The sequence below is a fragment of the Muscardinus avellanarius genome (assembly GCF_963383645.1).
Source record: "Muscardinus avellanarius genome assembly, chromosome: 3".
NCBI lineage: Eukaryota > Metazoa > Chordata > Mammalia > Rodentia > Gliridae > Muscardinus > Muscardinus avellanarius.
The window spans coordinates 145,132,641-145,160,290 of NC_137788.1; the positions used below are offsets into that span (position 1 = coordinate 145,132,641).

The 27,650-nt window shown below is 40.8% G+C and overlaps 1 protein-coding gene across 2 annotated transcripts in view; it reads right to left on the reverse strand.

Annotated features, from left to right (window-relative positions):
* EFL1 (elongation factor like GTPase 1) overlaps positions 1 to 27,650 on the reverse strand; it is a gene marked incomplete at both ends in the record, with an annotated part of 91,526 nt that overhangs the window by 53,189 nt on the left and 10,687 nt on the right. For both annotated transcript variants that reach the window (XM_080690629.1, XM_080690628.1), the window contains 8 exons: positions 9,834 to 9,972; positions 15,227 to 15,393; positions 15,635 to 15,786; positions 20,702 to 20,801; positions 22,798 to 22,920; positions 23,507 to 23,643; positions 24,339 to 24,415; positions 26,555 to 26,678. In XM_080690629.1, the coding sequence (XP_080546755.1) occupies positions 9,834 to 9,972; positions 15,227 to 15,393; positions 15,635 to 15,786; positions 20,702 to 20,801; positions 22,798 to 22,920; positions 23,507 to 23,643; positions 24,339 to 24,415; positions 26,555 to 26,678 (1,019 nt within the window). The remainder of the gene's footprint in view (positions 1 to 9,833; positions 9,973 to 15,226; positions 15,394 to 15,634; positions 15,787 to 20,701; positions 20,802 to 22,797; positions 22,921 to 23,506; positions 23,644 to 24,338; positions 24,416 to 26,554; positions 26,679 to 27,650) is intronic.

Genomic DNA, 27,650 nt, shown 5'->3' on the forward strand with positions numbered 1-27,650 from the left:
GGAATTTAACTCAATTTCCAAGATGAAGAAGAAATCAGGATAAAAAAATTACATTTGAAACAATGCTTTTAGTATTTGGAAGAGAGGTGGGATGGGGGGAGAGAAAGAAAGAAAAAAAAGAAACAAATTCAAATGATTGCCTTGAAATCATTATTCAGATTCCGACGGTAAGCTAAGCTGGTTTCCATTCTTTTATATTGATGATCCAGTCATATCTAAGCCTCCAATAATAAAATATGCCTTCCTGCCCTGTGCTGATTCTGGGTTGGGTGAGGGACAAACAGGATCCACACTGAGAAAACCACCAGGAAAGCACATCGACTCAGCACCCGTATGCCCTTCCCAAGAGCTGGACGCTCTTATAAACAGAGTTAGAGGCTGCACGCTTTACATGCGGGTACTGGAGCATAGCCTGGCTCCTGCCTCGCTCAGAAAAATCGGCCTTTGTTCCTATTGTCCTGTGTAATGAAAATATGTGGGGAGGCTGCCCCCTTGTGTTCACCTCAGTGTAGTGCAGGTGGAAGTGGCTATGGACTCTTCTCTGCCCCAAATCAAGGCCAGTTAACAGAGGCCCATCGCTTGGCCTCTGAGAGAACATGCCAATGCTCTGAGTTGGTTCAAGTCTGAGAAAGCCCCGCTGGACCTCTAAGGCTCCTTGTCATCCCAACAGGACAAGGCCTGCCTGGCTCTGAGGAAGGACCTCTGGAGGAATGGGATTCCTCTCTGTGGAACAGTCTCTGGGCCCAAGGCAGCCTTCAGATGGCAGGAGGAGGAGAGGGTGCAGAAGACAGCAAAGCAGCTGACAAAAGAAGGACATGGACAGTGGAGAAGCAGGGAAGGTTCCTGTGAGCTAAGAGAAGGAAAGTCACAGAGGTCACTGCTTTACCTCACTTGGATGGATGGATAGGGAATTCCCACAGAAGTGGCCAACTTGCCTGCCTGTGGTCCTCAGTGGAAAAGCCCGTGATGTCTCATTGGCTATGGGCTGGGATCAGAGCCACAGAGGGCCTATAATTAATGTGGACCATTAAGCACTAAGCTTGAAAAATCTAACCTAGTGAGCAGTATAGAACCAAACATGATATGGTAGGTACAAAAGAAGAGTATATGAAATTATTAGGCTATAAAATTAAGTAAACAAAGGTTTGCCTTTCCAGAGTAAACAAAGAATCACTGAAAAATAACAAAACCAAATGACAACAAAAATCCCTTATCTTTCCCTTTTAAGAGACTTTATATCCTATGAAAGGAAAGCTTATCAGAGAGAGTTTATATCCTTTTCTCACTCTATCAAATGCCCTCACCCCAAAATCTCAAGTTCACAGAAAGGTAAAATCAGAGAAAAGCTATGTCAACACAGGGAACAGTCTTTTCCAAATGCCAGCAACTTTGAAAAGCAGAAGTAAAGGCCACCCAGGTGTTCTGAAAGTGATTTATGCCATGGAGACAGCAGCTGGTGTCTCTAGAAGTTATAAATAACAGGAATACTGGGCTCACAAATAACCTCGGAGTAAGAAGGCCACGGGCAGAAGTCCTTGTCCCAGGAAAGCTTCTTGGGAGTAGTGGTAGTTTAGGCTGTTGCCTGCTGGAACTATTTTAGACAGCTAGGACTGGGGTGTGTACACACAACACACACACACACACACACACACACACACACACACACACACACACACACACAGCCTTGTATAAGAATGAGGACTTCTTCCCCAAAGACTTCAACTGGTATTAGGCTACTTAAATTTATTTTTCTTTGGTAATAACACACTTAGGAGACCAAAACAGAGTGCAGAGTGTAAGCTGCAGCCCCTTCAGCTTCCTGTCCCTAAGAATGGCTCCACACTGTACAGCATGGAGAATAAATAAATACATTAAACAAGTAATGAATCCTTACATTTAAGTGGTTCAGTTATGATTTATTTCTTTGTATGTGTGGCTTTGAGAAGTCTATTAATTACTGCTATCTCCTAAGGAGAGAAATGGTAATGACCAAGTTACTTAATTCATATTGTACGTTTTGATAGGTTTGAAGGCACCACCCCTCTGATCTTTGCAGCAGTCCTAGTGGTCCTGCACTGTAGATGAGGAAACTATGGTTAGAGAGGCTGAGACCTGCCAGGCTCCAGAGCCCCAGGCACTGAGCTGGAATGTCAATCTGCACCCTGTGCCCCTTCATGCCGTTCCATGGGACAGGTTCTACAGGAGTGCTCCAACAAAGTCAAAGAGCTATCAACATTGCCTTCACTCAGAATTGTTAAAAAATACATAAGAAGCCATTAAGGACATCAAAATGGTGAAAAGAAAGATAAAGCAGATGATTTAGGCTTACTACTCACCTGAAGAAACAGAACTTTACCAACATTCCTCCTCAGTCACATCCTTTCTCAAAGTAGCCATGACCTTGAACTTGTCTATTTGCTATATATTTATTTTTTATTACACATGTATCTCTTCTTAAGTAATACAGCATTAACGGTTTAACTTTGGTAGAAATTACCTGCAACTTTCTTCTTTTTAAATTCTTTATACTTCTGGGACTGATCAAAGATGACCCATACCATTTGCCATTTATTTTTACGCATGTATATTTGATTTCATGACAACACCATAACTTAGCTGTTCTTCTGTCAATGGAAACTTAGTTCTTTCTTTCCTTCTTCCCTTTCATGAACAGTGCTACTGTTAACTTCTGTGTAGCATGTCTCCTTGCTTAAGTGTAGAATTAAAGCTCCTTTAAGACATATACTTAAAAGTAGAATTACTGCATTTGGGGATCACATATTCTTCAAAACAGGTGTGTTAAGTTATGTCAATATACAACAATATCCTACAGCACAGGATACGGTCTGATTTTTACATTTGTCATTCTAATAGTTATGAAAGGACAACTCTCTCATAGTGATTTTAGAAGGTCATTTTCTTGATTAAGTTACACCAAATGTGCCTGCCATACATGTCAACACGTTTTTAGATCATACTAGAAACATGCTTCTCCATCTCACATCACCTTCCTCTACACTTGTAAAAAGATGGTCTCAGTGGCATTCCTTCCAGCTTGCCCCTAGGGATGTCTCAAACCGTCTAAGAATGGCCTGTAGTTCCACACTGACTGGCACCCGCTCAGGCCAACCTGACCTGCCCGTGTCTGGCAGAGCTCGCTGGACCCCCAATCAACACTTCTCACTGTGATCCAACCTGGTCCAATCTGATGACCTGCTGGCGAGGGCTCGGTGGGCCTTCTCCACGCGTTTGCTACATTTCACCACCTTACTCCACGCCAAGCTTTCCTCACCTCACCAGATATCCAGATTCTACATTACTGACTTGGGAGAGACATATCTCCTTTATCATTAATCACTTAAAATTTCACTGCATCTATCAACTTGCTCTTTTCATTTGCTCTTTTCACTCTGATGAGTAAGTACAGCACTCTAGGAAATAAAACGCAAAAAACCAAAAATGCGCGTGTGCGGACACACACACACACACACACACACACAATCTCCTGACTTAACTATTTCTTCAAACTGTTACACCATTTTGCGCCTTTCTTTTTCAAAAATAATTCAGCAAAAACTGTATCAGTGACCTCTCACTTAGTCATCCCTAATGATTTGGTCTCTACTTTGTGTCACTTAAAAAGTAAAAGAGGAATATATTCTTTAGAGATGGAAGGGAAGAAAACACTCATCCAATAATACTGTAGTCTCACACAATGTCCACAGTGCCAGTTAGCTGCCTAGTAGACAAACAGTTCTTGGGTTATAAAGCTATATTAATTTACACAAAAGAAGTTTTGTAGTTATACCAATCACTGTAGTCAGTAAAAATGAGAATCAACAGACACAACTTAAGCTGCATGATAAGCATTTTATTGAACATATGCTATCAATCTAATCTGAAGTGACAGAGGAAGGGACATTATATTCCTACAGCCTGCTCACTGGCTCCAAAGACTGAAGGGATCCACAGCTCATCAGATCTATAAGATGCAACTGTAGCCCACTGGGGGTTCATTTAGGGTAAATATGAAAATGTAATGACAAAGACAGCACTACAGAGAAATTAAAGAAATTCAGCCAAAGTCATTAAGATTCAGGCAATAATGTTTTCACTTGAAAAACAAATGAATCAACTCTTACAAATAAAAAAGAAATGTAAACAATCCACGATAGTCGGGAAGCAAGATTTAATAATGATGCATAAATGTACTAAAAAACTGAAATATATAAAGAATTTATTCTTAAAGCATAGAAGATATAATATCAAAAAGCAACCATAAGAGCCAGGCGTGGCGATGCATGCCTGTAATCATAGTACTTGGGAGGCAGAGACAGGAGGAACACATGGTCCCTGGCCAGCCTCAGCAATGTATCGAGACTCTCAACAACTTAGACCTGGTTTCAAAATAAAAAAGAGGGCTGGGGGTATAGCTCAGAGGTAGAATGTCTCTTGGTTCAATCCTCAGTACCACACATACACATACATGCATATATACATACATCCCAAAAACAAAAACACAAAAACAAAAAGTCACCCTCAATAAGACTGATCAAGAGACAGAAAAAACTAAAGTAACATAGAAACAAACAGGTTAACTAACTACAGATAAAAAGGCAGATAAGTACCCCAGGTTTTTTAGTATATATTATCAGAGGATCATGGAAAAGCATTTAGTATTTATAAGGCTTGTTTTCCCGTCTGTAAAATCTAACTATCTCATCTGACAGAAATATAGTAAGATAATCCCTCCTAAACACCTAGTACAATTTCTATCACACAGTAAGCCCTAGATGTTAATTGCTGAAATCATGACTATAACCAATATCAGTAGTAGTCTCTGTGCAAATGAACTAAATAACCAACTTTATTATCTACAAGAGCACTACAGTAATAATGTAAAAAAGAAAAAAGAGAAAAATAATAATTTAGAACATTATCTAATTATAACCTTGATAGACAACCAGGTACAGTTGGTTTCATGGACATTACTATAAAAAAATTTAAGGACCAGATAATTCTTATATCATTTAAATAATCCCACAGAATGTATTTTTAGAATATTGCAGAATAATTTTAAAGCAATATTTTTATGTATCTAATGCTGACATCTAAGCTCAACACATGCAAAAGAAATATACACAAACACTCCAGACCAGGCAAATTTACAAATATAAACTTTTTGTTTAACTAGGTGGATCAACAATCCAAAATTTGAAACTTCTGAGCACTAATACGAGGCTATACTTAGGCAAGGTCGTACGTGACCTCACCTATCAGGTCCTAGAATAAATGCAGATGCACTAAGATACTGCATCAAACTGCCTTCAAGCTACAGTATTAGGTGCAGATGAAACACACGTGAATGTTGTGTTTAGATCTGGCCCCACCCCTAGGACATCTCATTGTGTACATCCCAAAATCACAAAAAAGTCTAAAAATGGAACACATCTTGTCCCAGGCATTTTGAACCAGGAACACTCAATCTAAGCCAGTGAACTAAATTTATTTCTCCATTAACATACGTGAAATACACTCATCAAAGAGTTTCTTCCAGGAAGGAAAAACTGTTTTAGCATTAGGACACGTGTCACTATGATTCATAGACTAAGTGATCAAAGGAGAACAGTCCTGCATATCACCTGAAAGAAAATACGGCCATTTGATAAATCTCAATGTTTATTCACATTTACGCTATTAACCTAAAAATCAGAAACACGAGTCCCTCCCATCTTTCTTTCATTCCTCCTGTTGATTGAATCCAGGGGCAATCAACCTCTAAGCTACACTTCCACCTTTTTTTGTTTTTTAGCAAGGTCTGGCTAGATTGCTTGACAGTCTCACTTCATTGCTGAGGCTATCCTCAAACCTGTCATTCTCTCATCTCAGCCTCCCAAGTACTGGGATTACAGGCATGCACTACCACATCCAACTTCCTTTTTATTATAAAGATTATCCAGCCCAAATCTCAGGTAAGCACACTCTTACCTTCTGAAACTTCTAGAAGGAACGAAACAAAGATTCTTATAGCATCACTAGCAGTTTACTAAAAAAGAGGAGTATCATGTTTCAGAATACATCCCTGAACTTTTAAAAGCTTAACTGTATGAAAGAATCTAGGAATCTACAAGTATATAAAAAGGCTAAAGATGTGGAATCCTAATTTAATTTCTCCTCATGCCATAGCAAACATTTATTCTTAGAAATATTTTGGTAGGCAAATTGAATAAAAGGCTATTGTATGTTAAACATGGTGAGAGGCCTCTAATCCCATCTCAACTTTATAAACATCAGGTTTGAATTAAATGGTTTTAAACTTTAGATCAACTATTTCCAGATACAAAACCTATTCCATATCATCAGTGTATACAAGTTCTGTGAGTGAGTTAGAGCCAAGTTCAAATGTGAAATTTACATTTTTCAAATGCCAATAAAAGAACTTTCTTTTTGACTTTGATTATATAATACCAAATTGTCCAGGAATGCCACAGAATGTTTTCATTTCTTTTTCCAACAAAACTTTTCATCCGTGCTTGAAAACTTTCTTGTACTTGATAACTTCCATGACTATACCATTTCTGGTGAAAAGCACACGGGTCCCAGTCACACTGCTCTCTACTCTTTTCTTATGAGGTAGGAATCATGAATTTTCTCCAAGTTAACAAAAAGGACAGTCCACAGGACTGCCCTGACCACTGTGAACATCTCTGTTGACTGATATGTGTCCTATCATCGGCCAACTAAAATGTAGGAGGAAAACAACAAATTATCTATGATTAAATAGATAATTTGTGTAGTAGTTTCAAAACATGTCCACAAACTCTTGGATATGTCTTCCATTAACAGGTAGAGTTGGTTCCCTCCTTGTGAGTACGGGCCAGGTCCAGTGACTTACAGAATGTGGCAGACAACTTAAGGCTATGGGGCTCGGTTATAAAGGCTGACACAACTTCCTCTTGGCTCTGCTACCTGGATGCTCACCATAAAGTCCAGCCACCATGTGGTAAGGAAGCCGAGTAAGCAACATGGTAAGGCCTCAGGGCAGGCCCAGCCCCGGCTCAGCAAAGAGACAGCCTCAGCTTCCAGACACTTGAGTGAAAGACCCTTCACACAACTGCAGCCTCCAGACTTGAGCTGCCTCAATAGCAACCCCTGGGATAGGCAAGCTGCCCCACCAAACCACCCTCCAACTGCAGAGGCATGAAAAATAAGTCATCTTGCCGGGCCTGGTGGCACACACTTGTAATCCTCGCGCTTGGGAGGCTGAGACAGGAGGATCATATAGGTTCGAAACCAGTCTCAGCTACTTAGTAAGGCTCTCAGCAACTTAGTGAGACCCTGTTTCCAAATAAAGTATAAAATAGGTCTGGGAGTATATCCCGGAGGTAGAAAGCCTCTAGGTTCCACCCCAGTACCACCAAAAAAAAAAAAAAAAAAGAACTCATCTTTATTTTAAGCCAACTAGGCTTTTTTGTGGTTTATTATGCAGCAACAAGTAATTAGAAAACAAGATTATTCTGGCCAAATTCAACCATCTAGCCTTTCCATCTCAAACTTACCTGAGAAGATAAACCTGACTCCAACTAACATGCCTGGTCCTGACCGACTCCCTGGCAGCCCAGGAGCTGGAAGGGCAGGGCTCCATCCCTGGAAGCCTGCTGGCCTTCTCCTGGGCTCTCTTTTCACCTCTTCACACCAGGTCACCCAGCCTTCTCTGGTGTCCTAAACTTAATGCTAGCTTTGAAAGCTGCTTTTACTAAGCACCCTGGCTTTGAAATTGTTGCTACTGCTAACATATGTCTCATATGTTAATCAATGAAAAAGTGAAATTTGCCTGAAAAGGTTATTCTATGCATCTGAGGCTGGTAACTATTTCAAGAGGTTTTGATGGAGCCAATCACATGGGTTATCAGTCTGACCAAATAACCATACCCAGAATATTTGCTGTTCCTTCTAATGAACACTGAGCGAAAATGCCCTAATTACTGAAATAAAGTTTTCCTTTAAGAAACACAGGCCTGAGAAGCTTAGAAGTGAGCTGGGAGATAGTATAGTTTAGAACTGTTTTTTTTTTTTGTTTTTTTTTTTTTACCTGTTAGAATACTGATATAATCTAGAGAAAATTTTTATGACATGAATACTAAGAATTTTTATCTTATTCCATTCCTGCTGAGATGGCACTTTTTTTCTTTTCTTTTGTGATACTGGGAATTAAACTCAGTGATGTTCTACCTTTGAGCTAAAACTCCACCCCTATTTTACTTTTTAGTTTGAAACAAGGTCTTACTGAGTTGCTGAGGCTGGTCTTGAACCTGCAATCCTCCTGTCTCAGTCTTCCAAGTACTGGGATTATAGGCATGTACCACTGTGCCCAACTTATAATGACAATTTTAAAGTTCAACTTTGTCACTATTTTGTACAGTTTTGTTAGTATTTTATAGCTATGGTATTAAATGTATTTCATACAATGTCATTTAATGGTTTGTCTTAATGTTTAGGATAAATGATGTAACAGTTATGATAAATAAAAGTGGCTGTTCTATTTCTATCATAAGAAATATTAGCAGCCATTGGCCTAGCTCAAATCACTTGGAAAAATGTGCGTCCTGATGCTCAATAAGGTTACACCACTGGCCAGGACCATATAACCAGCAGTGGCAGCACTATGACCAGAAATGTAGGAGATGCAGTCTCGACATGCAGGAGGCTCACTCTGATTTGAATTAAGGAATTAAGAAGGAAAAAAGATACTATATGTCATAATTCAGAAGAAATCAAAGTGGCTAGCAGGGTTCTAAGTCCTTCAGTGTTGCAATCACGGTACTTCTAGCGGACCTTTCTGCTGATGTAAAGAGGCAACTGTGGGGGAACATGGCTGGCTGTGGACTGGCTATCTCAAAGTTATTCACAACCCTGATATCCCTTGCCATAACTACAGAGGACCGAAGGGTAAAATCCTCAGTCCTGGGCTGCCCTTGCAGCTAGGGGGGCCACAGGACAAAATGACAGCATACACAGAAGTCACTAGAGAGGGCATTTCTTCCTAAATAAAAACATTAACCATTTTAAGTCCTTGACCCTTGTACCATCTTCCTGTGAGCAATATGGATGTGATTCTTGGAGATACAAAAGCATTTTGGTTCCCACTGGAGAATGGCCACTGGCTGAGGTTTGCATAAGAGGCAGAGAGAAGGAACCTGGTCTCCACTTACACAGAGCAGCCATCACAGTCGCCATGGACTGCCTACCTTAGAAGTCTTATGGAACAAATTTTAAGACTATGCAGTTCATTTTTTGTTACCTGCAGCTAAATACAATTCTGACTCTTATAGAAAATAAGTGTGGCTTTTCACTCCTCAACCCACTTTGTCCCCAAAGTGGTGTGTCTGCTTGGCTTATTCTAATATGGGTAAATCTGGCAAACAAATGTTTAGGCACACTTGCCTCCACTTGCTCCTATCACTGCCTCATAATATTTTAAAACATAAATGAGAGGCATACGTCTACTTTCTCCAAGACGAACCGGTTTGGGCTTGTAAAATGTCTTCCTGTAGCAGACAGCAGAGCCAAGGCTGCCTCGAGAGGCAGACAAGAGAGAAAATGGTATCACTTAACCAGAGCCGGCCTAACTCATAGTGAGCAACTGATTCACATGTTCTTATGCAGATACACTAAGTTCAAGACGTCGTTTATTTGGCAAACTAAAAAACAGATAAAGCCATTCCCTTTAAATTCTTCACTAAATTTTTAAAGATGTTAGCACATCTTTAAATGTGCTAACATTTAGATGTTAGTGACATATCAGAATAAAGATGTAAAACATTGTCCCCTACCTAGCACGTTTCCCGGAGGTACCTCCTCTAGATCTTCCAGTTCCCTGCCCATCAGAAGATACAGGTTTTCCAGAGCACAGCATGCCATGTGGGGGACAGCAGGGAGGTCCTCTAGTGGTGCCGAGAAGCCCAGTGGAACCTGGGTGAGGACAAGGGTTGAAGACAAGTTAGGAGACATTTGGGACCACTGACTGGATCCATAAAATTGTTTCTACTTAACAGGAAGTTATGGTGTAGCCACCTTTAATGTAAACCCGAGAATATGCAAATTTAAAATGGTATGATTAAAGTCTCACTTTATGAATAAAATATAATAACTGTCCAGATTCCCATTTATTCATAAGCTTCAAGGCCAAGAAACATGAATCTGTTGTGAGAGGAGTGTACTCCTGTTGCTGGTATGCGAGCACCCCCACACTCTTATCACTTCTGTAATTTAAATTGTTTTAGTTTTATAAAGTGTTCTTCAGCATTCAACAAGGACTGGTGTAAGTACCTACTAACACATGAAAATAGCTAATAAAAACGCCACAGGAAAATCCAAACAACTGCTATTACATGCTATGTTATTAATCTGGAAAAGAGATACAGCATACACACAGCAAAAATATGTTATGAGAACAATACATTTATGAACTCCCCTACATCTTCGGGAGACACTGTCTGCAATGATTCAAGGTCTACCTGAGTTGTAAAGCCTTCAGGAATATATTCTCCTCATAAATGCAAGTTTTCAGAAAATATTTCAATCAAACAGCCCACATATTTGTGGTATCTATAGGCCCAAGGCACTGCACTAATGCTACAAAGAAGATAAATCAGATACAACACACAAAAACAACATCACAAACAGAGTGACTGACAAAGAAGTAGTTTATAAAAATAAGTCCACAAAGGCTCAGAGGAAGGCAAGCCTCCTGAGTTAAGGTAGACCTGGAATCCTTATGAAAATGAGGGTCTTTCTAGTACATGGTACATCTAAGGATACATGTTTTGACACAATCCCAACTCTGCAGGGTAGCTCCAAAGATAGGCCGGAAAGCCGGATGTGGTAGCACACCTGTAATTACAGGGGCTCAAGAGGTTGAGGCAGGTGAATCTTAAATTCAATGCCAGTCTGGACAACTTAATGAGACCCTGTCTCAAAAAAGAAAAAAATAAAGAAAAAAGCTGAGATATGTAGCTCAGTGGTAGAGTACCCCTGGGATCAATCTCCAGTACCATCCCAGCACACACACAAATGATTGGAAAGAATTAAAAATGTAAAGATTAGATAGAAAGCAACAGAATTATTCACAAACAATATAAACATTCGCTTAAAAAAGCTACAGGTAAATTATAATAAGTAGAACAGTTAGCAAGGCAGCACAGGCATAAGATCAATATGTAAAAGACAAGAGTAATTTTGTAGATTGGCAATGAAATAGATTAGATTGTTTAAAACATTAACTTTTAGAATAGCAACAAAATATAACTAGGGATAAGTCAAGCAAAGTCATTCAAGATCTTTATATGGAGAAAACTATAAAACTTTTATGAAAAATATTAAAAGTCACATAAATAAATAGGTAAACCTAACACATCCATGGTAAGATGCTATGTTGTGAAATGTTCATCGATAGCAAATACATACACTGATTTCCAATGACAGTTTCAATAGGGCTTTTCACAGAACAGGAGAAGCTCACTATAAGCTCACTTCACATAGAGAAGTTGGCAGTCAGTACTAAATAAGACACACAAACATGCACACACACACGAAACGACAGAGACTTAGATGTCAAAGCATTTAGAAATGAAGATAACACTAAATAGAATTGCTATAAACAAGCAAACAGAAATCTAAAGTCTAGAAACAAACCCAGGTGCATGTTACATTTGATTTATGACAGTTCACTAAGCAGATAAATGAATAAAAGCAGACTGTTAAATGTTGCTGAAAAAATGTTCACTTATATAGTGAAAAATGAAAATGGATCCCTTCATACCATAAACACTGGATTAAATACTTAAATATGAAAAGCAAAACATTGAACTTTCAAAGAAAACATAGGAGAAAGCATTGAGTCTTTAGTACAGTCCTAATTTTCTTAAACTACAAAAAGCAAAATCCATGAAGAAACCGATGAATTCAACTACACTAAAATTAAACATTTCTGGCCAGGCACAGTGACACACACCTCTAATCCCAGTACCTGGGAGGCTGAGACCAGAAGATTACAGATCTAGCCTCAGCAACTCAATAAGACCCTATCTCAAAATTTAAAAAATAGTTGGGTATATATCTTAGAGATACAGTGCCCCTAACTAGGTTCAATCCCTAGTACCACACACACACACACACGCACACACACAAATTGTCCATTAACAGATACCAGATAGAAAGTGAAGACGAGTTACAAACTGGAGAAGAAATCTACAAAACTTAAGATTGACAAGAAATCAGTATCTATAGAATCTAGACTATGCAAGGGTATAAAAACAGTATTTTTTTTAAAGTAGCACAAGAGAAAATATAATTGACCAATAGACATATTAAAAAATGAGAAAACTTAAATTAAAACTTTTACAAAATGCCATATCATACCCAGCGGATGGGCCCAAGCTAAAAGTCTAATTTTGGTGAGGATGTGGAACAAGCAGCACTGTGCATCAGACACTCCCACTGGCAGCACAAATCACAACTGCTCTCAGGGCTATTCAGGAACAGCCTATTAAGCTGAAGGATACCCAGATAGTTCCACTACAGGTGTATGACCTAGAATTTCTTGCAAATGCATATAAAAAGATACATACAAAAATATTTAAGGTAGCATTTGTTCAGCAAAAACTGAAAGCAGCCCAAATATACAGTGACAGGAAAGTGGAGACACAAAGTAGGTATTTATTTTTTTCCCTTTTTTTTTTTTTTTTTTGGGTCTTTTTGGAACTGGAGTTCGAACCCAGAGCACCATACCTGCAAAGCAGGTGGTTTGCCACTGAGCTACATCCTGGCCCCATGTAGGTATTTATATAATGAAATATTATGCTGGGATGAGCAATAAATGAACTATAGGAATCAACATTAACATAGATTAATATCACAATGTTAATAAAAAAGCAAATTGTAGAAGAAAAACTGGTAAGATTCCATTTATACAAAGTTCAAGAACATGCATATAAATAATATATTCTTCAGAAAAGTGCACAAAGATTATAAGATTATAAAGAAAGGAAGAACAGAGCAAAAGAAAAATATGGCTGGCACCCTCCCCATCCGTGCTTCCCAATGCTCACACCTTCCTGAGACCACCGTGTGTGAGTGGGTCCTGGACACTGGCTTCTAACCAATGCAGTACAGCCAAGATAATGGATGAGACATCACTCTATGACCATGTAATACTGGACTGTTTCTTGAGAAGCCTCGTTCTAGGGCCTCCATGGCTTCATCAAATAAGCCTCCAAGGTGGCGAAGTCCACAGGGCAAGAAGCTGAAGGTGACCTCAAGGAGCTAAGGGCCATCAGCAATCAAAAGAAGCTGAAGCCTCACCCGACAGGTGCGGTGAACTCTACCAACAACCTACCTGCTGCCCAGGACAGATTCTTCCCCAGTCCTGACTCGGCTTTGTGTGGTCCTATGGAGAAGACCCAGCTCAGCAGTGGCTGGAGGCCTAACTTATAAAAACTGTGCAATGATAAAATGTGTATTGTTTCAAGCTGCTAAATTTGTTGTCATCTATAACGTTTAACAGAAAAAAAGTATAAAGGATAAACACAAACTTCTGGGTGGGACTTACTTCTAGGCCAGGTCTGATAGATTTCCTTTTTTTAAAGTAGATCAAAATTGATTTTTATGGGAATCTGACTACAAAATTAAGGGCCTTCTGTGCTATCAATGCATTTTATCATTCCTGCTTAAGTCATCTGACCTAAGTAATTGTCTTCAACCTGAAGCCTCTTAAGAGCAAAGAAATACTATGTAGAGAAAGTAAACTGGAGTGCTCATAAAATAGGTAATGCCCAATAAATCAGTGTTTCAGTAAATACTTTCTTACTCACTTGGACAGTTTGTTTTGCAGTACTAGGAATGGAACCTAGGGGCATTCTACCTCCAAGCTAACCCCCAGCCCTATTTTTTATTCTTTATTTTGAAACACAGCCTCTCTGAGTTGCAAAGGGCCTCACTAAGTAGCTGAGGCCATCTGTGGACTGCGATCCTCCTGTCTCAGCCTCCCAAATGCTGGGATTACAAGCGTGCACCACCACACCTGGCTACCTGGACAGTTTAAAGAAAAAAAAAATATTAACAGATACTTGATCCTTACTGAGGAACAACAAATTATCAAGTATGTCCATGCTGAGATGTTAAGACAATCATAAATGGGTTTTTTTTTTGGTGGTACTAGGGGTGGAACCCAGGGGCTTTCTACTTCCGGGCTATACTCCCAGAGCTATTTTACATTTTATTTGAAAACAGGGTCTCACTAAGTTGCTGAGAGCCTCACTAAATAGCTGAGGCTGGCTTTGAACCTGTGCGATCTTTCTGTCTCAGCCTCCCAAGAGCGAGGATTACAAGCGTGCGACACTACGTCCAGCCATAATACATGCCACTCTAACACTTTCAGCCTCCCATAAATAAAATCCTATACACACCAGGTGCCATGCTTCTTCTCAGAGCCAGCAAGGACTGCTCATCTTCCATGCAGTGCTGATGGGAAAAGTGTGCGAGGCCAGAAATAACCATGTGGAGACTCCAATTCCAGCCCCAATTGCAAAGTGCAGCTTTTCTGGTTTACCTGTAGACAGGCTGCTTCCCACACAGGGAGGAGCCCAGCTTCTGCTCCTGGGTTTCATGTCACTGACAGGCCAGTTGCTTCCTGCTAATCCTGACAGGCTACCTGGGCCTTGGGCATCTTAGTCATCCCATGGCCTTGATCACATGGCCTTGATCACAGTGTATGTATCTTACTTCCAGTAAGACAGCTCTAACCTGTGATTTCTTTTGTTCTCTGGCTCAGGCATTTTTAGATGGCAGCTGTCCACCTGCTTGCACATCCTCCCAATGGGGTTTCTGGGACCTGCCTGGCAGGCAGCTGCTAAGGTCAACCTGGCCTGAGCCACCCACTTTTGGCTCCAGCACCCCATCACTCTTACTCATCCTTCCTCTAGCCACAGGTGGCACCTGCCTGTAAGAAAAGCCTTACAATTAAGTGAGGCCTAAAACACTGGTTCACACACTGGCAAGGTTTCCTAAATGCTAGAGACATATACACCAAACACTACCAAAGCAGCACAGGAAGAGGTAAGGGATTCACTCAGTACACTTTTCCACATACTACTAACAAGCTACAGCCAATCTGAAGAGGTATCAGAGCCCTGAAACAACAGAGCAATGTGTTATTTCCTATTCTTACCCGTTGCAAAAACTCAACAGGGCTGTATTTGGGCCCCAAGACAAAAATCTTCTTTCCTCTTCGAGCTACACCGCTGAACACACGAGCAAATGCGATGAAAGACTCCTGGCTGCTTCCTTCCTGTGGCACGGGGTCAGGACTCACACTTGACACCTGCTGCTCGTCACCTGCCAGAAACAAATGATAATAAGGGCAGGAATGCTCTCTCTGACCCAGGAACTACCTAGAAACACCGAGGAACAGTGGGAGCATGATGTGTTTGGTCCAATTTGAGAAGAGAAACGCCAAAAATAAAAAGAATATTGATGAAAATGGTAATTATAGCAAAAAGCCCCACACTTAAAGAACAAGTGTCCCAAGTTAAGCAAAAGTCAAATACTTTGCACTAAAGCTCCTTGAAAGCTCTACCTCCTGGTTCTTCTCTTTGTGGACTTGCGTCAAGGGCATTCCCATCCTGGGCGGGCTCCAAGGGCGCCTGTCCCTGGGCCGCTGCAAGCTTCTCTGCATGCCTCTGTCTCGCACGCTCACGCCTCTGAGCAATTTCTTCTTGAGTGAGAGGCCTATGGGGTGTCACAAATACGTTATCACCTGTCAACATCAAACACCTCTCAGTTTATTCAAGGGAAATAGCAGGACCAACATGGCTGAATTAGGTGACAACTGGTCCCAACTCCCTTCCAGGTAGAAGGCTTCTCCAAGTTCTCATCTGGCCATGGCAATAGGAGAGGGTCCACTGGGCCCTCTGACAATGTGGTATCCCCGGCTATTGTGAGCTTATGAGCCGGCACGCAAACGTCCATGTCCCCCAAGCACACGGATCCTTGGATCCTTTCTTACACACCTTTATTCCTTCAAGAAGTGGCATAAAAGTGGGAAAAGGACGGGAACGAGTAACAACTACCAGGACTTGGAACACCCCTGAGAGAAACAGGCAGTAGATTTCAGTAAGAAAGTAAGATTTTCTTCTCAAGTACAAAAACATGGCTTCACAGAGGACTGGCACTCACACAGAAGGGTTCAAGGTCAGGCCCAGTACTGGCAATTCAGAGGGCCAAATGTCCGATTATCAGCTACTGTTTTAGGTTCACAAGGTATCAAAACAAAAGAAGGAGGTGTGCATGTGCGCTTCCTGGGGATTAATCTAAGAGGTGCTGGTAACGGCTATCTTTCCTAACGTGTTACCCACTTGCCTGTCAGGACAGAGAAGGTACTCAGAGCTTTAATGCTACAAAGGTCTTCTTCACCAAGAGTAAGATCTAAATTGAATAAACTGGGCATTTTGTATGGGAGTTTGAGTTTGGAAGGCAGAAACCAGGCAGGTTGACTGAGTCCCAGGACTGGGTGTCGAAACTATGGGGGTTCTTATAAACTACTTGCATGCTCAACCCCAACACAGAGAAAGATCAAACCCTTCTCTAAAGTTGGTGAAATTGAGATCCTTTCCTCTGTACTCTGGGACTGAGCTTAGGACCCAGCTGAGCCTCTGGTCCAAGTTTATGCCCCAGCCCTGGAAGCTGCACTGTTCCGCCTGGTGCCAGCACAGTGTGCCCCTTCCTCACAGTCCTCATCTTTGACCTAGGATTCCTGCTTTTGCCCATCTCTGACTTGACACCAATGCCAGCCTCATCTCCCACCTCCCCTCCTCTCCCCTCACAGCACTGTGAAGCCACATGGACAGGCAATCTGCATGGGCTTGCTTGCTGACCTTCTAAACGGCCATAGAATCTTGGAGCAGCTCATGTCAAGTGCCCTAAAGCCCTTTTCACCTTTTACTTCACACAGGCTAACCTGGAAGGCAACTATTAAGCAGACTGCCATACTACCCAGATGCCTGCCAGCCAGGCAAGACTTCCCACTACTCTGCCGTCCTCTCCAATGCCACTCAGAATGAGAGTTCAGTCTGGGAGCTGGCCCTTCTTGTAGCCCCAGCCCAATGCAGGTAACAGGGCTACATGCCAGGATGCAGACATATGAGCAACTTGTCCTTGAGACTGGCTGGGTGAGCTGCATCACCCGCAGTCAGAGCTCTGGCTCTGGAGCAATGCCTACCCCATGAGAGTCAGCTGCTCCGCAGGCAGCTCTCCATGCTAGCAGGCCTTTCAACACAGAGCACGCTGCTTCCTCACTGCTGCTAGCACCTGCTGCTGTGGAGCTCTATCTATCAGCCTGCTTCCTCTCTCTGCCCTCAGCCTTCCTCTCCCTTCTCAGGCTTGCCACATCAGCTCTTCCTTCACTCAAACCTTAGATAATGTTCCTTATGACTAGGCTTTTGCTAAAAACTCGTAAGAGTATCTAAAGGTATGAGTCACACATTGAATGCAGAACGCATTCCCTTTCTTAGTAGTAGTGGTAGTAGAGTAGGGAGAAGGAAATACTTGAGGTACCTGTTAGCACTGGAAGAGAGATGGTCTCTTCTAATGGGCTTATCACTGATCCAGACACTGTATTAATCACTTTAGATGTATTATGCACATAGGCATCACAACAATTAAATGAAGTATGTTTTATATCTATATTTTAAATATGGAAAATGGAGACTTCGGAAGTTTAAGTAACCTGACCCATAGTCACACATATGTTAATTGGAGAAATCATAATTTAAATCTAGATTTGTTTGGCTCTAAACCTTACACCAAGCTATGTCTTCTATTCAGAAGAAGGAATTAAAGATATTAAATCACCATTTTAAGTAAATATAATTTTATTGTAGATTTGGTTAGAAAAAAACATGTTTTTCACCTCAGCTATGAAATCCTCATCTGCCTAAGCTCATGACATGGATCTGGACTATATCAACTTTTATAGTTATCAGTTAGCATCAACTGCACAGGTGCTTGCTTTTTTTTTTTTTTTTTTTTTTTTTGGTGGGTCTGGGAATAAAACCCAGGGGCATTCGACCTCCAAGCTACACCCCCTGCCCTATTTTTTATTCTTTATTTTGAAACCGGGTCTCAATGAGTTGCAGAGGGCCTCGCTAAATAGTTGAGGCTGTCCGCGAACCACGATCCTCCGGTCTCAGCCTCCCAAATGCTGGGATTACAAGCGTGTGCCACCACGCCCGGCTGCTTGCTGTCTTCCTTGTGTCCATCTACACACCCGTCGGCCTACTATATGCCACGCACAATGTGTGCTGGAGGAGTGGTGGCAGAGGGGAGCAAGCAAACACATGGGAAGTCAGCAAAGATTTAGATAAAGTACCCACTGTATACTCAGTATTTGTTGACAACAAGGCATTTATTTGTGAGAAATAGGCTGTACTAATAAGTAAACAGTTACGGGTGGGGATATTTAGGCTATAGCTTAACTACTAAAGATGATGCCTCTTGAGGAGCTAAAGGAAACCAGAGGTGAGAACACTGACTGGAGGATCAAAAGCTAGGTTTGGTAGGTGAATTTGAGGGTGGAAGGAAGAGGCAGGAACACAGCACAGGGAGTCCTCTGGCCTGTGACTCTGGCTGCAGGGCAGGAGAGCGAGAGAAAGGCTGGTGGAGGGCTGCGCTGCAGTCAGTCCCAGAGGCGCCTGGACCACCAGGTAGCTGAGATGGGGCATGGGTGACCACAATGAGAAGTAAGCCTCTTGTTACTAGAGGCTGATTCTCAAGGAAGAAGAAAAGAAACCAGAGTTGCAGGATCCTGGGGGCAGAGGCCACCCAGAAAACTCAAAGCAGAATGTCACTTCATAGGTGCTGACCACCAGGTGAGAATTCAATAGGCAATTTCCTATGAACTCCAGTGTGGAAGAGCAAAAGCAAAGGTCAGATCTAAAGCAGGCTGACAGGTTGGATGGCTGCCTGCCTCGACTTAGGGGTGGACACTGCAAAGCCATCCAGGATGGCTGAGGGCAGACTGTTCACAGTGAGGTGAAAGGCCAGAGCTTGAAAGCTAGACAGACCTGGATCCACATACTTTTTGGCCTCTTTGTTAACAAAGCACTAAGGATTCAGGGGTCAGAATTCAGAAGAGAGAAGCTAAGATTGAAGAGATTCAGTTCTGCTGGAGTACATTACCTGTTTTTGGAAAGCTCCTTAATTTCCTGACACATTAATCTGAAGTACTAAATACTTCTTCCACTGCAGAACTGTTGTTAGATTATTTGAATTATCATTATCACTAGTTACAAGATGGAAAAGCAGGACTTGGGATGTTACCCGAGTGTCGCATATTCTCATCTACATTCTCTCGGGAGTCTCAAGCAGTCACACAGACTGCCCGGGGAAGATGTGGAGAGTACGTAAGATGCACTTCCAAGCCACATCATTCCAGAGAACAAGTCCTGCTTAGTAAGTTTAATACCTTAGTAAATAGGTATTAAACTAAATTAAATTAACAAAGCACTGAGGATTCAGAGGGATTCGGAAGAGGGAAAACTGACTGAAGAGACCCCTACCTGCTGTTGCTTTTTTGCCATGGGAATTTGGCGATTCTGAAAAACAGAGCACCTGCAGAGAAGTACTGAGGGATTTTTCTAAAAGACTAGAAAAAGGTGATAAGAATGCCCGCTACCATCACTAAGTGATGCTCTGCAGGTCCTAACCAGTGTGATTAGAAAAAACTGTCATTGGAAGTTGATGTCATTGGAAGTTGATATGATTACATGTGAAAAAAGTTTAAAAAAAAGGAATAAAGTATAAGCATAATCATTAAGAGAGTAACTGAATATAAGATCAATATACAGAAATCACTATACCCCTAAGAATTGGAAACAGAATGTTTACAAAAAATATATATCTTTCATCATATTAAAAACTAAGCCGGGCGTTAAATTAAAACTCGTTTCTCTTAGTACCAGTGAAAGCACAATCAACCATATATTTCACATTTTGGGTATAGCTGCTTAAGGCAGTGAGTCTGAGCACTTTTAAGCAGGAGACCTAAACCTTCCTGGTTGAGTCTTAAAAGATGGCCCTGAAGGAAGGGCGACAAACGCACTGACAGAACTCGAGGCTGGAGCAGGACCAGCTGCAGCTACTGCAGTGACTCCCACGGGTGCTCAGGATCTGGACCAGCAGGAGAAGCAGGAGAAATGGAAGAAGCACCACACATGAGGAGAGTCCCGACTCCAGAGCCTGAGAAACAATCCCTCCCGATGCATGCCAGCTCTGTGTATCTATAACGCAGAGAAGCAGGGGATCACTCCCAGGCTTCCCTGCGGCTGACAGATCAGGCAGCTGTGACAAGGCAGGTGGGCTGAGGTTACCTCCCGCCTGGCATGCTCAATGAGTTATCTGCAGTCGCTACAACTATTACTACCCTTCAAATTTACATGAGCTCAAGCTGATACTCCAGAGCTGATTTTGTCAGCTTTCTCCTCCAGAGGTATTACAAATGGTGCAGAACTGTAAAATGTGAATGTCAGCCTGGGAATCAAATCGGCTCAGTCTGAATGAGAGGCGTGTCTGCGCCCTCCCACCCACACCCCAGGACACCCCACCAGGGAAGCCCTCCCCACTCCACCAGCCATTTCCCTCTCCTCACCTTGGCTTATTCTGAGGCAAGGCCTTAGCGTCAACTGCAAACATTTTGGAAACAAAGATAATAACTGGAGCAGTGTCCTCACTTCCACATTTCATAAAAGCTAAATAGACAGGAAGCAAATATGTCACATTTTTTTCTCATTATTAACAACCCAGATTTTTTTTTCTGAAGCTTTCCAGAAAAATTAAAACTTGCCTACTAAGGTGTTTGCAACACAGCATCATCTAAGTACAAAACATTATACAACTATCATAAAAATTCCACTTGGAAAGACTACACGGAAAGAACAGAGGAGCAAGTGTAGACATGGAGAAAGAGAAATGCAACTAACAGGGTGGGGCGGAGAGGCTCTGACACCAGAGCGCAAGCTCCGGAACGAGGCTGACCACCATAAGGCCTAATAAACGTTGAGGAATGCACCAAAGGTGAGGTAAAAAAGGTAGTTTGTTAAAATAAATAAAAATCAAAAGATTTTCCAATCCCTCATGACAAGTTAAAAAAGCAAAAATTATGTATCATGAGACTAACAAAAATTCTTAGAATTCGATACGAGAAAGATGTCAATTGTGTCTAAATATATAAAATTTAACACAAGTTTTTATCAATGTATTGACATTTTTAAGCTGGATCGATCGGAGGCATAAAACCACAGGTTAGTAATTTTTTAAAAATCACCTCCTATCAAAGTAATTCATACACAAAGAATTTAACAAAAAAAAAAAAGAAAGTTAAAAACTATAGGAAATAAGAAACACTTATCACAAGTCCTGCAGCAGATCCTCTGAAAGGATCTGAGGAACAGTGACAGGCCTGACGTGCATGTGAGCAGGCCAGGCCAGGCTGTGGCCCAGGGAGAACACCAAAGGGAAGCAAGGCAGAAGCAGAGCTCTCACTGGAAGGCTTGGCAGGCTATTATGTGACCAGGCAAGGCGATGGGGGTGCAGCCCAGAAAGGCAGAAAGGGAAATGGCAGCAAGCATCTGCATTCTGCACATATTTCAAAGGAAGGGTAAACAGGATTTGCTGACAAGAGGGACACAGCGGTGTGAGCCACACATGGCTTCAAGGTTCTTGGTCTGGGCAAATTAAGTTATCTCCAACAGAGACAGGAGTAACTAGGAAGGGCAAGTTTGGGGATGAGAGAGGAGACAAGTTTGAAATACATTAAGTGTAAGATACTTCTCAGAAAACGAAGTGGAGAGAGGGAGTATCCAACTGCATGTGAGTCTGGAGTTGAGACCTGATGTCTATTGTAGATACAGACATGGGAACTATGAACATATCTTGTCACTTAAAACCTTGAGACTAGGTTAGATCACCAAGGGAAGGGCTGACAAGATGGAGGAGGTGTGAAGACTGAGTCTGGCTTGGGACATCCAAATTGAAACAGTCAGAGATGAACAGGGACTTCCTGGAAAAGAGATCAAGAGAGACAGAGAGCAAAGTAGAAGTCCATGGAAGCTTGGAAATCAAGGAAAGAAAAGTGTCCAAGGAGAAAGATAACTGGTGCTAGTGACAGATTTGTCAGGTAAAGACTGAGAATTGGCCATTAGATTTAACAGAGGAGAGTCAACAGTGGGAGTGACCCCAAGAGTGGAGAGGTTGGGGAGCAGGGGTTACGAATTAAATAGAATGAGAAGAATCAGGGATACAGAATGCATACAGAAACATTTTTTGACACTGGCAGAGCCTGGAATGGAAACGTCCCCTCTCCAGGGAAGAATCTGTACAGGGCATAGATTGGGCTTGTGCATGTGAAAATTCCCAGTGGACATTTTTGTGTAACTCCAGGCACATATTCCTGGCTGTTTGGGAGATGGCATGTAGCATGATTTTAAAAAAAGATCAGGGTAGGAGGACTGTATCTTAGAGTCTGGGCATACCTCAGAGGGCTGAGCAAAATGGCTAGAGTCAAACAGAAACTTTGGGGTAGGGGAATAAAACTGGTAAAATGGTCATTTGTGAAACAGCTGACTCAAGGACAGGACATTTGGCAAATGATCCATTTTCCAAACTACCACTGAACAAATTGTCTAGAGCAGCCTGAAATTAGAGCAGTCAACAAGGTTCATTCCAACACATTCACATTTGCCTCACCTGCCTTCAGCGCTTGAGTTTCTAGTGGAAGAGAGTCAAACGTTTGCGACCCTGTGCACATCAGTTTTTCCACTCTCTCAGCTGTAATATCAAGAGGACTAGGAAGTTTCTGACACACCATAGCTGCAGTCTGTTGTTAAGGACTCAGAACCTTGCTAGTACCCATCACCATAGGTTAAACCTCTGCAATAAACAATGACATAACCATGCCTGTCTATACAGGTAATGCAATTTATGATCCACATGTCAAAATATGCACAGAATTTCAGAGAGTTCACGGACTCCTTAAAGTTCAGACAGGATTCTTAGAACACATATCCTCAATTGATGGCTCATGAACATACCCAATACACAACCTTGCCACATGGCTATCTGTGACCTTGAAATGAAAATACAGAACATCAAAATTATCTGCTTATATATAAATATTGGTGTAAATACTTTTATTTTTACATGCTTACTAACAAAAGAAAAAAAATAAATGTCTTTTTAAAAGAATACTCATTAGTATTAATATTAGATAGCATGAGTACATTAATTTTTAAAGTATTAAACAGTTTTGTGGTAGAATATTATATAATAAGAAAAGACTTACTTTGGATTAAAATTTGTTATTACCAAAGGACTTAGTTGGTTGCCAACAAAACACTTTCTTTTTCCCTTGTTTCATCAAAACTATTTCATTAAAAATCATTAAAATAAAGGATACCAAGAACAGCATGGGATATGGGTAGCCACTGACTGCAAATAGCATTGATCTGAACTTTAGGATCTGAATGGCGTGCCTCCCGAGCACCAATTTTTAATCCTAAAGAAGTCACAATTTTATCAATTTTTTCTTTGTCTCTATAATAAACACAAGATGAGAGGAAAAAGGCATATACAGATATTAGTGAGCAGTGGGAAAATGAAACTCAACATTACTTGATAGCAACCACCACCTCCTGCCCTTTTAAAAAAAAGCTAAAAATGATTAAAGGGATAACTACCATACCAAGGCTTCCCCGACCTCTACTCTGACACCTGGAGATGAACTCCGCTTTAAACTTCTCATGAAGAAGCATCATTACACAGTCTCCTAAAATATGGTATGCAAACTAGTAAAGTGGCTTTACAAACAAATGCTTAAGAGTTATTATTCCACCCCTGGGATAACTAAGACAATAATTTAGTAAAGCAAGTTTTCTTTTCTGCTTGAACCAGGCAAGTTATTTTTCAAGTTCCCCACTGGTGACCTAGATATCAAGTACCTCTTGTACAATGACTATTTTTAAAATCTCATTTTATAAAAACAAAAGCCTAATGTTTCTTTCAATCCTTTTATCTCTTCTCCTTAGCACTCTATAAACTGTTACTGCTCTGCCCCTCCTCCAGCATCCTTTACTTTGGTTCCAAATTGTTTCCAAGCCTTGCAATCAACTCATCTTTAAAGGTTCTGTTCACAGTCTCCATCTATCTCAGCATTCTGAAATGTGACTCATCAAACTGGAAAATGAGGCACATTATACTGCCCAAGATAAACAATTTTATGACAGTCTTACTTTTTCAAGACAGCATCATATAAACTCCATATATTTTCCAGGATCAACTGTACAAATAAAGGCTTCTTTCCTTTGGCCTGCAGGAAAGAATATATGGGCTTGAGTTCCTGAACAATTACTTGGCATTGACACATTCATCTGCAACATGTTTTATATTAGTCTGTCTCATTTTTACTAAAAAGTATTTAACAGTAAAGATGAAAGTAGTTATAAGAATGTCTCAAAGAGCCAACAATCCACAACAATAACCTGCCATTCCCTCCCTTGGGGATCAGGGACTTGGAAGATCACGTGACCATTTGGAGGACACAGCAGCTGCTGAGAGCTAAAACCCCACTCTGCATGTGCAGGCTCTATCCTTGAACTTTGATCTCAAGTATTTTGAAGGAAATATAAAATGCTCTTAAATGTATAAAAAAAAGAACATTCACAACAAAATGAAAATTAAAAACAAAACCTTACCATTTCTCTTACTAAACTATACAAAAAGGAACAGCCAGAGTTTCTTCAGGTGGATGCTCTCACATCTGTGTGAGATGGAATATAAACCGAAAGCTTTCTGAAGAGTGACTGGCCACAGCATTAGGAAATCATAAGTCATCGCTTTTGAATGGCTAGTTTAAAAAATGTCATCATGAAAAGAAAAATGTATGCATGAATATTATGAATTACAGCATTATGTATGTATAAAAACATCTGAGGAAAAAACTATGTCCAACCTTAGGAGAATGCTCACAAAAATTATGGTACTCTCAAAAACTAAAATAATAATCGCATTTCTTGTTATGTGACTGGAGCTGTTCTAAAGAGTTTACTGGAATTACTTCATAGAGTCATCCTAACTACCCTATGAAATAAGGTAGCATATTATCTTAAAGAGAGAAAAACAGACAAAAGTCACAAAACCAGTTGAGTCAGAATTCAGACACAGTTGTTTCTACATTCACTCTCCTTTAAACATACTGTTTGTAAAAAGTTTTCAATGGCAAAGGAAGATGTTTAAGCAAAAAGGCAGCTACATACTATAAATGGTAGAATCTAAACTCAGGGAGATATGCATCAAAACATAAAAGAAAACCCTATCACTAGCATTACTGGCCTCTTTTTTTTTTCTTTCTTTCCCGAGGTTTTATACTTGGGAATACCTCCTAAAAGGAGTATATAAAATTTTCAGTGAGAAGAAATTGATAAAATCATAAATTTTACATTAAAAAATGAAGGCTCAAAAAATATCCATTGAGACCACAGCAGTCCTAATCTCCTCCATCTATAGAGGGACGGGAACTGGGAACACCAGCCTCTCTCATCAGCACTGTATGGGACCCTCTGCCGAAAAAAAACTACCATGAGGACCATACACTGGCATCTAGAAGAGACACCTCTGCAAAGACACACGAGTGCATAAAGCAAACTGTGTTGCTTCAAGTACTAGGGATCTGAGATTTTGATCTCCTTAAAAAAAAAAAAATGCCAGGTGTGGTGGTACAATCCCAACACTTGGGGGACTGAAACAGGAGAATCACAGGTTACCAGCCAGCTTCAGCAACTTAGTGAGACCTTGCTTCAAAACAGAAAATGAAATAAGGCTGGAGATGTAGCTCAGAGGTAGAATGCCCTTGAGTTCAATTCCTGACACCATAAAAACAGTCACTCTTTGCTTGTTTACTTATACTTAGAGACAAGATCTCACTAGGTTGCCCAGGCTGGTCTTGAACTCCTGGGTGCAAGCAATCCACCTGTCTCAGCCTCCTAATGAGCTGGATTATAGGCATGCACCACAGCATCTAATTTGCTTAACATATTTAAAAGGACTTAGCCAGGCATGATGGCGCACGCTTGTAATCCCAGCATTTGGGAGGCTGAGACTGGAGGATCGCAGTTCAAACATAGCTTCAGCTACTTAGTAACGCCCTTTGCAACTCAGACCTGGTTTCAAAATAAAGAATAAAAAATAGGGCAGGGGGTGTAGTTCAGAGGTCGAATGCCCCTGGGTTCCATCCCCAGACGCGCAAAAAATAAATTAAATAAATAAATAAATAAATAAATAAATAAATAAGAACTTTATATTCCTAAGACTTGGATATAAGGCTCATAAGCCTACCCATTATATACAACAAAAGTTCCAATTAACTTGTCCACACAATCTAAAGCTGAATTATATCTAGTAAAGATGTTACAGTATCAGACTTTTGTAAAACCAGCATATCCCATATTACCTGATCAACCTTCATGATCTTCTTAGCCTTCATATTTATATAATAGTCTCCCCACAAAGTTTTCAAGAGAACTTCCTTTTTGATGCCAATTTTTGCACTATAGATATTTGCAAAATGCTCAATTCTAAAGGAAAAACAACAGTTCATGTTATCAACAGCAACAATAATGAGTGTGAGTACAGCTAGCTAACACCCAAGTGTCCCTGTGTGAAGGGCTGCTGAGGTAACACAGGCTTACAAGCATTAGTAAACCTCATCACTTCAATCACGCTACAAACTTCCCATCTTACAGAAAGGCAGTGATGTGCAGATGTTGCAAAGGTCATGAAAGAACAGGTATTCAAACCCAAGCTATCTGACCCAAAGCCCATGTTCTTCTCCAGCTCTCTCTACATTAGTGCGTGTTAGAATTCTTGCTATAGCTTCCTTTCTTAATTTTGTATGCAAAACAAAAGAAACAAAGACCAAGGAAATGTAGACTCTAGCTGTCTAAACCTACAGTAGAAACTCATTTCAAGTCTTCACTGCTATGTGACAGCTGCTCACAAAGAAAATGAACTCTAGAGCCAGAATCTGCCAAACCAAGTTTTAAAGCTTCCTGGATTAAAGAATACAGAGCCAGGCTTGGTGGTGCACGCTTGGAATCCCTACTTAGTGAGGCCTTCTGCAACTTAGTGAGACCCTGTTTCAAAATAAAGAATAAAAAATAGGGCTGGGGGTATAGTTAGGGTATGGGTTCCATCCCAAGTACTGCAAATGTTAGATTCAACATAACAAAGATATCAATTCTCTCCAGATAAATATACAGGTTTACCATGCAATTTCCATCAAAATTGCATCAAGATTCTTTTGCAGATTATTATAAAGTTTGTCACAGAATTTATATGGCAAGGAATGGACTCAGGAACAGCTAAAATAATTTTGCAAAAGAATAACGCAGGCAGAAATAATCTACCAAATTTCAAGACTTATTAAACAATTACTATATTCAAGAGTATGTGGTACTGCTGGAAATAGAAATATAAATCAATGGAACAGAATAAAACGTAGAAATAGAACCACAAAAATATGCCCAACTGTTTCTGATAGATACAAA